The 13,828-nt window shown below is 51.8% G+C and overlaps 4 protein-coding genes across 4 annotated transcripts; 2 read left to right on the forward strand and 2 right to left on the reverse strand.

Annotated features, from left to right (window-relative positions):
* Positions 1-4,108: 4,108 nt before the first annotated feature.
* On the reverse strand, positions 4,109-5,419 carry BDQ94DRAFT_152221 (uncharacterized protein). Its single transcript, XM_026767924.1, has 2 exons — positions 5,285-5,419; positions 4,109-5,177 (listed from the first exon to the last, which is right to left on the reverse strand). The coding sequence occupies exon 2, from the start codon at positions 4,805-4,807 to the stop codon at positions 4,376-4,378; it is 432 nt and encodes a 143-aa protein (XP_026621381.1). The 5' UTR covers positions 4,808-5,177; positions 5,285-5,419; the 3' UTR covers positions 4,109-4,375.
* Positions 5,420-7,543: 2,124 nt separating this feature from the next.
* Positions 7,544-9,402, forward strand: BDQ94DRAFT_99040 (putative C2H2 finger domain protein). The gene is made up of 2 exons (XM_026776989.1): positions 7,544-8,994; positions 9,052-9,402. Exons 1-2 carry the CDS (start codon positions 7,867-7,869, stop codon positions 9,160-9,162), a joined length of 1,239 nt encoding a protein of 412 aa, XP_026621382.1. The 5' UTR covers positions 7,544-7,866; the 3' UTR covers positions 9,163-9,402.
* Positions 9,403-9,695: 293 nt separating this feature from the next.
* BDQ94DRAFT_183572 (uncharacterized protein) lies at positions 9,696-10,921 on the forward strand (the record flags this gene model as incomplete). Its single annotated transcript, XM_026774449.1, has 3 exons — positions 9,696-10,193; positions 10,252-10,419; positions 10,476-10,921. 3 exons carry the CDS (start codon positions 9,696-9,698, stop codon positions 10,866-10,868), a joined length of 1,059 nt encoding a protein of 352 aa, XP_026621383.1. The 3' UTR covers positions 10,869-10,921.
* BDQ94DRAFT_99069 (flavin-binding monooxygenase-like protein) lies at positions 10,922-13,009 on the reverse strand. Its single transcript, XM_026776990.1, has 2 exons — positions 12,872-13,009; positions 10,922-12,714 (listed from the first exon to the last, which is right to left on the reverse strand). Exons 1-2 carry the CDS (start codon positions 12,921-12,923, stop codon positions 10,976-10,978), a joined length of 1,791 nt encoding a protein of 596 aa, XP_026621384.1. The 5' UTR covers positions 12,924-13,009; the 3' UTR covers positions 10,922-10,975.
* Between the last annotated feature and the right edge of the window lie 819 nt (positions 13,010-13,828).

Below are 13,828 nucleotides of genomic sequence, written 5' to 3' on the forward strand. Positions count from 1 at the left end.
CTAGCTAGATCAAGCTTCCTGCAGCACTGGGCTCGGGCTTTTCGCCATGGCGTTTCTTGTCACTCGGATGATTAGGCGAGCTAAAAGGGGACTAGGGGTGGGTTTGTGAGTGTTAGTGGCGAATCGCTTACTTGCTTGCTTTCTTGCTTTGCTCGGGATCCGGGGTTTGATCGTAATGTGAATGAGTGAAAAAAAAAAGAGGGAAAAGAAAAGCGGAGCGAACGGAGCTTTGGCTGACATGCATGGATAGTGCGTATGTATGTATGTATGTGACTAGTTGGGTAAGTAGTGTGTCGGTAAGATAACCGGGCAGGCTGTGGTGAGGGAATGTGATTGAATAGGGGGGATTCAGTGGTTAACTACTAAGAGGGATTGATCACCTGGTAGTTAGTTAGTTAGTTAGTTGGTTAGTCTGGTGTGTTTATCCCGCATTGACTGACTGACTGACTGACGCCTTGCATGAGGAATTTACGGAATCACCATGCGATGGTGCTTGCTTGCTTGCTTGCTTACTCCAAGGTGGGTGTGAGATTGTATGGTGTGCGGTACTAAGATGAATCAGGAGTAAGCTCCTGAAGGATGCGAGGCTAGCTGCTTAGTCCTCTTTGCTCAAAACTAGCTCACTCACTTACCCATCAGTTGGAAAAAGAGTGTCACATAATAATGATCATTCCAAGGCGAGTCATTCCCTTCATCAGTGGGTAACAAAATACGTCCAGCTCCAAGGTAACTGGCTAATGACCATCCAAGAACAGTGTTCTTCTAGACCGCAACTTCACTTCAATTGATTCATCCACAGCAAAGCCGAAACCTGATATGAACAAAGTACTTGACAATGAGCAGTTAACAAATTATACTTTTCTTACTGACCCGTCAGGAAAGATACAAACAAATAAACAACTCTCTTGAGCAAGCATCCGGCCGGATGGCGTAAGGTCCGTAAACTGAATCCGCTTCAAGCTTTCCGGACAGAGCCTGAGCTCGAACCTCCTCTTCTCCTTTCCTTTCTGGTGGAGTCTATAATACGCCGTTCAAGATAGAAATGGAAGAATCTTGTTTTGCGGTGGTGGTGGCTTAAAAAGTACATGTTAGTTGACTTGGTTTCCGGAGGTAGAGTTGTTTGTTAGGATGATCTAAAGGGCTCGAGTCAGTGAATGTATTCAGCATATTCCGAACCAAAGTAACGAGTTATAACAATACGTGTTGGCGTTCTGTGAGGCTTAAGGCGTACTGTGTTTAACTTTTGAGTAGACAATTGCCGCCGCTAGTCAGTCACCCATGGCTTCTTCCTTCGGGAACATATGTAGACTTGTGTATGCGGTCTGGCGTATAAGCTGAGGTTGGTATAGTACTTATGTCTAGCATTAAGCTCTTCTAATATCTCAGAGAAACTTCCAACATTGAGTTTGCCTCTCCATAAGCTGAGTGGTTAATGTGTCAGCCGCGACATCTACACTCATATGTAACTTGAAACAGTGATATCTCTCCTATTCCCATAATTTAAGTTCGACTGATGATTCACCTCATCCATCACAGTCCGCCTATCAGCAGCTAACTCTCTGCGCAGCCAAGCCTGATGGGTAGGTAAATCATGTTCGCGGATCTAGCGCGACCAAGCACCTCTCTTAGCCCCCAGCCGGAACGAAAAGTATAAAACTAGGTTGCCAGCAAGGTTAGGAGACGGGTGCAAGGAACACCGTGACAAGAGCGATAGCCATGAGCCTATCACATGTTGTCAATCCCTGGTCGGGTTGACGACGACGCCATCTCACTCATCGTAAGTACGGAGTAGTTATCAAAGTAAACTACATCTGTCATGGTCGGAAAGGGATATCGGCTGCGGCACGTAATCTACTCTAGTCATTGTCACAGTGGCAAGTGCGGTGTAGAATCTGCCGACTGCTACAATCTCCTATCTATCTATCTCCTAGCTTGCAGACGGATAACGTCCGAGCAGACCCTTTTCGAGGCCAATGCACACTAGCAGCTCTCCTGAGCGGCTAAGACCTTTAGTCGGCAGTTAGTCCTTCTGGCTATAATCTCGCAGGCTCCACGCTGCGATTGGTAGATTGAAAAATGGATGAAGGGGGCGAAAAACGACTGATCATAAAGATGTGCTTTGATCGACGATGCACAGATCACATTGGCTACAAGTTGACCCATCGAACCCCCCTGTCTGTCTAGATTGAACCAAGTCGTACAGGAGTAGCTTCCGGGCAGGGTTGTTTGTCCGCAATTTGGGTGGGGAGGGGGTGATTATTTCTTGTACGGAATGGCAAGGAGAACCCCCCTTGCGAGCCACTGCCGGGGGGATACAGCATGGCATGACATGGAATGGCGTAGCATGCGTACGGAGGATAAACTGGGATGACTGGCTAAATAGTGCGTCGAGATGGAGGGATGGATGGGATGAAGACAGTTTACTTCGTGATTATTAATGCGTCTGTCACCGTGGCCGCCACCGCCCTCGATCTCCCGACCCCTAAACCCCCGCCAATACCGACAGGCTGGTGCTGGCCGCGCCTCCCGTCGGGAAAGGCTAGAGATGGTGGACCGTTAGGTTCCAGGGAGAGGAGGCCAAGCTTGTGATTTCCGGCGCCTCTTTGTTTGTGCGGTCTGGTCACGCACTACCCAGGACATGGGGGGAGGAGGAGGAGGAGGAGGAGAAAGGAAGAGGAGAACCTAAGGTACTACCCAAGGGGGCAGTAGTCTCCTACTCCAGTAAGTAAGTACCTTGGACGGGGGCCTTATTTAGCGTTAATACTAGGCCGGGGGGAGGTTCATTGATAGGTAGGTATGGTCAATCCACGGATCCTTCTCGTCTGGCAACCTTCCGAGGGAACCAATGACTGCGGTGATTGGTATCTTGTAGTCCACGGGGCTTGCATATGCGTTTCTTCAGCGGATTGATTTGAAACCCGACTGTTGACACCATCGCGGATGGCGGTGATTTAGGTTGACCTGGTTGACGAAGCCATGCTGAAGCCATCCGAGGCCTATCTCCGTATCTGGAATACAAGTAGATACGGAGAATAGTCAGCGGGGTTCCCATACAAACAATACCAATACGGAAAACAGTACTACATAAGCTAAAGTTAATTAATATCTAGAGAGTTAATGAGTTAATGAAGTCCTGTTATTCAAATCCTCTGAGAATCCCAGAAGGCACAACAGAACCGAGTAAGTGACCGAGAGAGTGTAGGTGTAGAACAGCTTGCGCGTGTCAAGCAAGACTGGCGCCTGAGTGGCCGGCAGCTTTGTCCCAAGATGCAGGCCGACCAGGCAAGTCAGGTGGGGCATCACGGAGGGAAGAGTCAAACGCTAACGCCCGGATGGGGTTAGTGGGCCACACCCGAAGCCCGAGCCAGCCAGTGCAGACTCTCCTTCCAAGGCGCTAGTACCGGGCGTATCGACGCTGTACCACCTGGGGGAAAACAAAAAGAAAAAAGGTGTAGGTAAAATATCCAGAGCGACGGTCTGTATGGGGAGTTAACCACTCAGGCTAAGACCAAGTAGTAAGTAGTGTCAGATAGACGGATAGTGACTTAGTACGGGAGGACTTGAGTAATGGAAGTATACGGAGTACTGCCAGACACGGGTCTATCCACCAATCAATCGTGCTGGACCGGGATCCGCGAAACTCTGGTCAGACTTGTCCCTGCCTATCGCTTGGTTCTTCCTCGCTCGGGGGAATGAATGGGTGGATGGCCCGCAAGACTGACAAGTGCCAACAACCCTATCGTGGGCGGTCCAATATGCGCTCGTATTGGAAGTTGGGGGGATCCTCGGAGGAATGGGACAGACTGATTGGAATCTCATCCTCAAGCGATCGGGGGTCTATCCCCCGTTCAGAGCCAGGGTCCCAGGAAAGAACAGGTGACCTTGGCCGTGGAATGGAAGAAGCGGACCAGGGACCGTTTGCCTTTGACGGAGAATGGGTTTTCCTGCGCAAGTGCATTGGGATGAGGGCCGGGACGCAGTGTCCGTGCGTGAGAGCAGGGCCCAGGCCAGAGCAGTCGATGGCCGACGGATACGAGGTACCAAAAAACAAAAAACCCCATCAACCTTGGATCGAGAAACCACCTTTCCCTTTGGGTCCCGATATATTGTTTCATCCAACCTGATGATATTTCGATTAGTGATGGTAGTTATCTTTCTCTAGTCATATCATCTCCTTCATTGGACACCATACTAGGACATCTTCCCCTCCCCAGGACGTAGAATGTTCCATTGGTGGATCTCCCCGTCGAGCTATACCCAAGTAATTCTCCGTACGTCGGTCGGTCGCGGGCTGCTCAGCTAAGAATAATCTCCCCCAGCTGCCAATTGTGTGCCCTGCCGGCCAGCTAATTATTGCCGATAATGTTTCTAATAATTATGGATTCCAAAAATTATGATGCTTACCAGCACTGAGGGACCGCCATGGCTTTCCTCCTCCCCCATCCTTTCGCCCCGACCCGATCAGCCTCAGCTGTGTCCTCCACCGCCCGGCATCTGTCATGCATTCCTCGACGCAAGGAGCAACGATCGCTTGCCTGCCCCTTTTCGGGTCCCCCGTGCTTTGCTTTTTCGATTCTTCTTCTTTTTTTTTTTGTTCGTTTGGTATTTTTGATTTCTTTTGGTCTGGTGTTGATTGCTGCTGGTCCACGTCGATTGGCCATGGCGTGTACTCCGTAAATGGCCTGTTCGCTGGCCCTCTTTTGCTCCTTCTTCCCCTCTCCTCCCCTGGTGCCCTGGGAGATGAACCCTGGGTGGACGTGTCTCTATCCGTGCCATCAGTCTGATCGTTGTTAATTCTCCCGACCATCCACCGTCGATCTGGAGAAACCCCCCCTTTTTTCCCCTTCCCCTCCTCTCTGATCGCTACCCCCGACGCAGAGGGCTAAGCTTATTCTAAACTCCACCAAACAGGGCAACAGTGGCCAGCATTCCCTGCTGGGTCGGGGTGGCCGATCGTCCAGCCGGGACGGCGCTCCACATGCCTATCTATACATACATACAGCCAACCTAGTTTTTACGATCCCAAGATCCGTATGGAGTAATGGAGGAGGGGGAATAAAAAGTAGGGTTTTAGAAAAAAAAAAAAATCTAAAAAGGAGGGAGGGAAGGATGTGGAGAAGGCACAGAACAGAAGTACGGTGTAAAGTACAGTGACTTTTGTTTTGTTTCCTGAGAAGCTGCCAAAGGGGGCAATCAGCAAATCCCCAGCGAAAAAGGCAGTGTGAGATTGGATAAACAATACGGCGGAGCGACTAGACCCGAAAGGGATTCTGGGAGGGCTAACCGGTTTTCTGGCACCATTGATTCTGGCCCTTTTCGGGTCAAGTCCATCTGCAGAAGAAGGTCTGGACGATTCTATTTGTCGGGCGAGACGAGGTAAATTATGTCCATATCTCGTCTCATCTGGAGGATATTGAGGGGGAAAGGGAAATGACTGGAATGAGGGAGAGCTCCTGCTCATCATGAGTAGATTATTGATTATTTATCTGCTAAGACATCTATGATCAACTACTAAGCTATCTATGTTCAGTGGAGGACTGATTACTACTAGTAGGTGGCCGACTAACCGAGTCGCCCCCCTCGACCGTGGGAAGCGCCAAAGGTGGAACGGAAACAGCTTGGGCGCCTGGACGAGCCCTGTCAACCACGTTGCCGTTGATCAGGCGTCGAGGGATTGGATTCTGGGACTGGCTCAAGTGTGTTTTAGCGAGCCGTCGTCGTTGGTTCGGCTTAGCTTAGGAATTGCTAGGCTAGGCTTAAGTGGTCGATAGTCAGTTGCGCTGGGGGTGGTTGGACCGGGAGAATGGCTCCATCCGGGTGTGGTTCAGGGTGACCTAGCGAGGGAGGGAGAGTGATTTGAGCGAGTGAGTGACTGGTAAGGTTCAGTCAGGTAGGAAAGTTTGTTGTCAATGGTTCCTTTCAATATTACCGGCGGAACGTCCTGGGCCTGTCCGGGCGCGGCTGGGCTTGTCTTTCTTTCTCTTTCTCTGTGTGCTCTCCGAATGATGATTTTCTTTTCTTTTCTTCTCTACTTCTATGTTTCACCTCATGGAGGGGAGATTTGCTTTCTGCCTGAATAGACTTTTTTACGGGTTACATGAAGGGAAAAGGAATAAATAATCTCTCCCTAAGAAAAAATAAAAAAACCAGACAGTGAGAGTTGTGTTTAAAAATAAGTATACTAAATAACTAAATACATTTCGAGAAAAGAAAAGTGCAGCAACAAGCAAGCATTCATTCATCCATTTCATTCATTTCTGCTGAAATTTTGGTTGGGCCTTGGCCCCGATTGGGAATCCTCCACTCCATGCGGTCGGACCAGACTAGCTGCTTTGGATGCTGCTTTTTGGAGTCTGCTGATTGAGAAGAATATTGTTCTTTTTTTCTTATTTTGATTTTCTATTTCTTTTAATTGACTGCTGATGGGATGAATAATAGGAATGGGAATAAGAAGAATAATAATGATATTATTACCACAAAATGAAGGTCGAATTGGGATAGTCCTGCGTGAGTACAGGATGGATGTCATGCTCTGTATCTAACCAGTTCTCCTTTTTTCTCATCCTATCCTGTAGTGCTCCGTAGATAAGTAGAATTCAAGCCCATCATCCAAAAAAAAATAAACAAATAAATAGAGAAAAGAAAAAAAAAAATCGCGTGAAGGAGAGGGAGTTAGTCATTATCGGACCGTCAGGGTGGGTATGTTCTCCCTGGTATTTTTTCCCGGCGTGAACTCAACCCCCGCGCTGGCCAGACCCGGCGCTGGACTGGTCTGGATACGTCTCCATTCCCGGCTTGTTTGGTCCTCCCCATTTTCGCCCATCAGCAAATAATCCATATTATTATTCATATTCACCTCCAACCCGAGTCTCTCTGCTTTCTTTCTTTCTCGTTTCCCACGAACAATAAAAGATCTCCCTCCCTGAACTTTCCCCCCCTTCCCTTCGTTGTCTTTTCACGACTTCGGTTTTCTTTTCTCCTCTCCCTCCCCTGCCGTGCAAGCCTATCTAACTAGCATCTTCCCTCCACCATCAGCGCCACCCACGACTCGTCCGATCTTCACCACTAATTCCCACTCTTTCAGCTCCCACCAAACCAAACCGTCCACCACAAACTCCCGACTCCGACTCCGCCCGCCAATCTTCCCTTCCCGCCCTCCTAAATCTCGCTCTACGCGCGCCGGATCCTACCATCCCCGCTGCCATTCGACTGCCGTCCATGGTACTCTAAACTGTCATTCCGCCAGATCTTCATCGCGCATCCACATCCACATCAACATATAACTATTTTCTGTCTTCTCTCGTGCGCATCGCGTGAGGGCGCGTTGGCCTGCCTGGAGACGGAAAAAAAAAGATCATGCCGTTGTCTTGACTAGCTTCTCATTCGCAATATACCTATCCTATTATCCAACATACCTCGTCGATCTATCTCCATTGCCGTTTTCGCGCTTGATCCGTCTGTCGCATCAGCACTCTCGCTCCATCGGAAAGGATATGACTTCTGGATAAAAACATTGGGGCCAATCCAACCTGACGTGAAATCTTCTTCGTCGATCGTGAAACAACCGACACAGGTGGTACCCGTCCAGCATCATACCTACGGTCGATCTCCCAGGACCACCCCCGTTGCAGACTCAGATCGCTGATCGCGATCCGATCGCCCCTCCTGGATCCTCCAGACATTGCCGGTGGCCTGTCTGGCAGTCGATACTGGACCCTTGGATCTGACTCGGTCGCCTTCTCAGGACATCTGTCCAGCACCTTGGCCACGCCCTCTCCAGTGGTAGTGGGTGATTTATTTCCTTCCTCGAGCTTCTCACGCGAGACATCCGCCAACCTGGCTGCCCTCGCGATCCCCCCTCCAGGCATGGGGACGGCGCTCGATGCGCTGAACCACCAGCCGTTGAACTCGCGTCGTCCTGCGGCCCCGACTTTACCCAGCTTTGAGCTTCCTGCACCCAACTTTCAGACCAGCGTCAAGTACGCCCATCACAATCCTCCGCCCATCAACCCCAGCGTCAGCAACCTCCTTACACCACCAGCAACCACCCAATCTGGCGAAACTCTTCCTGCTACGACCTCGCACACAGCCACCACCACGGCACCCACAAATCCGGAGTTGGCACCGTACTGGCAAAGCCAGAGCGCATACCAGAGTGGGTCAGGGGCAGCAGCCGCCCGTCAGTCGTGGAACTCAAGTGTGGTGTCCTATCCAAGTCGAGACACCTTCTCCCCGTCGGTGAACTCCCTGAATCGCAATCCTGCCACGTCGACTCCAGGCACCGAGCATATCACCCAGCCATACGAGATGAATCATTTGCCTCCGTTTCACCAATCTGCCTCGGTCTCCTCTACTGCACCTGTTCAGGCGGGTGCTCCTCAACAACATCATGCCATGACACACGCAATGTTGTCAGCACACAACCCGTTGCCTAATCCAGCGCCGTCGCCGCATCCCCTTCCTTCGAACGACCCCTACATGGTCAAATCATCGTCTGCCCCAGCGTATGGCACTATCCAGCAACTGGCCAGCCCGCCGGGCGGCTATTCGCCGTACGGACAACAGGGAATCGTGCCCAATCGGGTGGCATCAAATCCGCACCCCTCGCACCACTTGAATTATCAACGGCAGCCATGGCCGTCATATTCGCTTCCGGCGATGAACGGACCCATCTGGACGAATGTGCACAATCCGAACGGGCAGATGTCACTTACCGGAAACCTGCAGTCCGGGGTGCTGCCTGGATTGCCTGGGTACAACAGTGGGCACGTGGCCAATATGCAGCAGATGCAGCAGTTGTATGGGGGTCACCCACCCCATCCAGGTCACGGCGCTCCCGGACCCACCAACGACCGACCGTTCAAGTGTGACCAGTGTCCACAAAGCTTCAACCGCAACCATGACTTGAAGCGGCATAAGCGAATTCACCTCTCGGTGAAGCCGTTCCCGTGCACCCACTGTGACAAGAGCTTTTCGCGCAAGGACGCGCTAAAGGTGAGATTCTTACTTACATTCTGCTTACAAATGATCGGGTCTAACATGTGTGTACAGCGACACATCCTTGTGAAAGGCTGCGGAAAAGACGGCTCTGATGGCCTGAAGCCAGGGGAGCACGGAGTGAAGGAGGAGGATCGAAGTGACGAATCGAATGGACAGCACTGAGACAGGGATTGGCGTTTATCGCATGTTCAGGAGTTGATGGAGGGTCGTTATTGTATTTGATTGACCAGCTACTCTGGACGGCGAGTTTGTATTGACTGTGACTTATTTCTGACGGGACAGGTTGGGACCGGATTGTTGATTGTTTGCTTGTTCGGGATGGCATCAGCGTCGGGCAGCCTGATTCATGTATACGTATGTAAGTAGAGGCGTTGGCCAGCGTGTATGGATTGATTCGTTTGTTATTTACTTTTTTACTTATCTCTGTCTCTATCCTTCTCCATTGGCTCTGACTCAGATTGGGGATGTTTGGGGTGGCACATGAGCGACTGCCCTGTCAGCTAGGGGTATCCAGGGTCGCCGGAAGCATTACTACTCCGCCTGGTGTCTCACCCACCGCTGCAATGGGTGTCCGTACACGTCCACGCCCATAAAAGCTGCTACTATTGTCGACAAGTGTCCGCTGTTGCCAGCCCCCTCCTGACAGACAGATTGATTGAATCGCGACATCATTTATACCATCACCATCACCAAACATGCGTCCCCTTCTCCTTCTTGCCGCGATAGCCCTAACCAGCACCGCGCAATACCTCAAAGACATCAACCCCACCCCAGTCGACTATCCCGTGCATGTCGAATTCGTCCCTGACTCTACAGCCCTTGCTGACCTGGAGGCTCCCAAGTTATCTGAAGTCAACACCACAGTCTTCGAATGGTGGTACTTTGACGCCGTCTCGTCCGCTAATCCCAACGCCTCCGTTGTGCTCACTTTCTTCACTACCACCGCCCCAGCCTTTCCTGCTGTCCCGCCTAATTCGTCGTCTGTCCTGCTCACCTACGCATGGGCTACCTTGCCGAATGGCACCACCGTTGTCCAGAATGCCGTTCCGATTGATGCGTCGGTGATGGGCGACCGCGATGTCAACTCGGGGGGTTGGGAAGGGACAGGGGGGTGGTCCGGAAAGGAATCGGGGTACGAGGCATGGGTGGGGTGGCAGGGGTCGCGCGTGAATGGGAGTATTCAATTGCGTAACGTGAGTATACCTTCTGAGAAGAAGATAGATGCCGGTTACCTAACGATAATGATGGTAGCCTACTCCGCCGCTTCTACCTTGCTCGACACCTGAACAGGTCAATCGTGCGTTGGGGCTTGGCGAGGGCTTGGGATGGGTGAGTAGGGTGCCGGACTCGCATGCCACGGTGGACTTGATGGTCGATGGGGAGAAATTGCAGTTTACGGGGTATGGGTACCATGATAAGGTAGCCTCCTCCTTCTCTCCTTTCACTTGATTCTGGTCTGTGCCTGATAGTGTCAGAATTGGGGGAATCGGCCCTTCCAGAATACCGTCAAGACCTGGTCCTGGGGCCATGTGCATATCGGATCCTACTCGTTGGTGTGGCTGCAGTACACGCCTCGAGTGGGAGCCGACAACTCCACCACGCCGATCAGAAGCGCCTACTTGGCCCGTGACGGCAAGGTAGTGCAGTCCGGGTGTCGCACGAGCATCATCAGCATCCAGGAGCGGATGACATCGAGCAGCTATACCGTGGACGTGATGATGTCTGGCGTGGATCTGCAGATCCAAGGTACAGTGGAGGTGGCCGGCGATGGGAAGGACTATTTCCGATGGAACGGGGTAGTCTCGGGGACAGTGGAGGGCCAGAGACTGGATGGTGGAGTAGCTGTATTTGAAGGATTCAGGTTGTAGTGTTAGTCAACAAGTTGCAGCTGAAATGGACACGCACACACGTATTCAAGTTGCCTATTCACAAAAGGTACTACTAGTACTACTAAGATAAGTTATGGAGAGATAGATCATTTCAACCACTCCTCCACCAACCCCTTATAATCCTCCATCCCATACGGCTTCAACCACTTCAGACTCCCCTTCCGCCGCCAATCCAGCCCCAAATCCTGCAACAACAGATCAATATACGGCAACGTATCAAAGACGGTATCTAGATTCCTCTTTCCAAACCCTCCCGGGCACCGATATTTCCCGAATTGCGTATGCAGCGCCATCTCCCACACCACGTCCCCGTCCACCTCTCCTTCTGTTAGTAGTCCCTTCTTCAACTCCTCCGGACACGTCTCCCGCGCCTTCACCCCCATCCCATCTCCCATAAACGCCGCCACCCACAGCGCCTGCACCTGCGCAATCAGCGGCGTATTCACCGTCATCGGCGTCCCCAGCACCGCCACCGACCGCTCCTTCATAAACGCCGCCGGCACCATGAACCGTACCAACCGGAACGGATGTTTCGCCGTAGCGGGTGCCCCCTTCGCCAAGGGGCGATAATCCTCCTTCGCATTGACCCCGACACTGAGCGATTCCCTTAGCTTCGGGAACCGCGTCAAGATCTCCTGATCTGCCCTCTTCACCATCGGCGTCGCCAGGTAATCCTCCGCCCAAGGGAACCCCAAGTCCCTCTCAATCTCCGCAGGTCTAAATTCCATATTCGGCGTCGCCTCCCAGCCCGTGGCACAAATCAGCCCCTCACTCTGCACCACCTCCCCGGAATCACCAAGAGAGATGCCGCCACCTTCCGTAAGCTCCATAATCTCATCGATCACCACCCGGACCTTACCCTCCCGTATCAGAGAATAGAAATCAGTCTCGTAGTTCAAGATGCTCAGTCCACTAGCAACCCAGAACGGACTTATCCACGGCTTCAACTTCTTCGTTTCCTCGTGGCCATCGTAGTTGTTCAGGGTTAGTAGGTCGTTCGTCAGCACGGCCCAGAACGCATTTACGATCTTCCGTCCTAACCAGGTAGAATGCAGGAACCATCGGATACCAGAACACCCGTCTGCATCGCCCCAGATACACGGCGAGAACCATGTGAGAAGTCGCGTGGTGAGCAGCTTCTCGAACCATCTCTTCAAAGGAGTCACGTACGGCGGAGACATCCAGGTAGGCCCGTGGCCCGTGGATCGGATGATCCAGGTCACGTTGGCCCCGGACGTGGCGGCGGTGTGCACGGCATCCCAGGCGGATTTGGTACCGCCGTAGATGACTACTTTCCTATCTTTCTGGAAGAGGGTGGCTTGGTGGGGGAGGAGAGTGCCGGTGTGGGTGATGGGGTGGGGGTAGGTTTCTTGTCCGGGGAAGTGGGGGAGGAAGGGTCGGGAGGTCATTCCTGTTGCGAGGAGGAGTTTCTTCGTGTGGATGCTGTCTTTCTTCTCAATGTCAGAGGAAGAAGTAGGGGAGGTGGTGAGCGTCCAACTTCCATCCTCATCCACATGCTCCACGACCTCCACCTTCGTCTCTAGTCGGATCATATCCCGAAGGTTGAAGTGATCCACGTATGCATTGAGGTACTGGTGCAGCACGTGGCCGGGGATATGTTCGCCTGGCTTCACGCCGAAGGTGGCGCTGTCCATGGGGAAGTCGCTGTATTCGTAGGTGCCCAGCATGTTGTTGGATTTGAGGCCCTTGTAGAGGCGGTGGGCGGCCCAGACGCCGCCGATGGTGGTGGCGCTATCCAGCAGGAGGATGCGGGCGGTGGGGTGCACCTCGTGGTAGGTTTTGAGGGCGGAGAGGCCGGACCATCCTTTTTACAGAGGCTTGTTAGTCTTGTGTATGTATTGAGAGAAGGAGGGGGGTAGATGATGGAGAGCGCGACATTGGGGGAAGGGAATGAGACGGGAAGAGGCATGCAAGGGATAGACGGAAGGATGAATGGATGGAGGAGGGAAGGTGGAAAATACCTGCTCCGACAATAACGAGATCGACGGATTCCATTTCCACTGATGACCCCATAGTGGATGAATGACGAATCCGTAGGCTGTGAATAAAGTGGAATTGAGAGAAGGATCAAAAGGAAGAGAACCGTGGGAGACAATAGCAAAAAGAAAGACAAGGCAAGAATGCCAGTCCGTAATTAGTCAATAATGTAGTACTTTGTAACGTAGCTAATGTAACACAAACCACGCTCACAAGCATTTCCTCAAGTGGAGCGGGCCACACACAGGCAGGCAGCCAGCAGTTAGCCAGCGATTTATACTAACACAAACACCCAAGAAAAGAATGGGGAGAGAGAGAGGGGAGGGGGGGGCAGGACGACCGTTGGAAACCCGCCGATCGCGGGTTTTAATCCCGTCGTCTCTCCCTGTCTTGGCTGCATATGGGATGGATTTACTCCGTTACTAGTGGCTGGTCTACGGGTTCAGCGATTGAAAAGAGGAATAGTACGGAGTAGAGAGGAAAGGGACGGAGAAAAAAAGAGGGACTAGATTGGTCTGCAAAGGGCGGAAGATGAGAGTAGACTTCCGAGGAAATTGCAGAATCCTCAACTAAGTACGAGGAATGGGGGTGTAGAAAGCCGTTCATTTGTTGGCTGATCGCAAGCGACGGCCGGCGCGGGCACTAGTTTGGTGGTCCTGATTTCTTTTGATAGTTAGGGTTATGAATCCCAGCTCCACCGGGCGGAGTGTGAGGATTTGGTCCCAATGTTCAGAGTTCGGCCGGTGATTCACTTGACAGGATGACAGCTTTGGTTGATTCCTGGATCGTCAGAACTTTGTCTTAGTTGCAATTGACTTGTCCGTCCGCTTCCCTGCCTCACTGTCCTGCATCTCTATCTGATTTATGCGATAAACTCAATATTCAGATTCAATAGTTGATGCATACACCCGCATTATCGATATGTCATGCAGCCTTTGCAT

The sequence above is a fragment of the Aspergillus welwitschiae genome (genome assembly GCF_003344945.1).
Source record: "Aspergillus welwitschiae strain CBS 139.54b unplaced genomic scaffold BDQ94scaffold_46, whole genome shotgun sequence".
NCBI lineage: Eukaryota > Fungi > Ascomycota > Eurotiomycetes > Eurotiales > Aspergillaceae > Aspergillus > Aspergillus welwitschiae.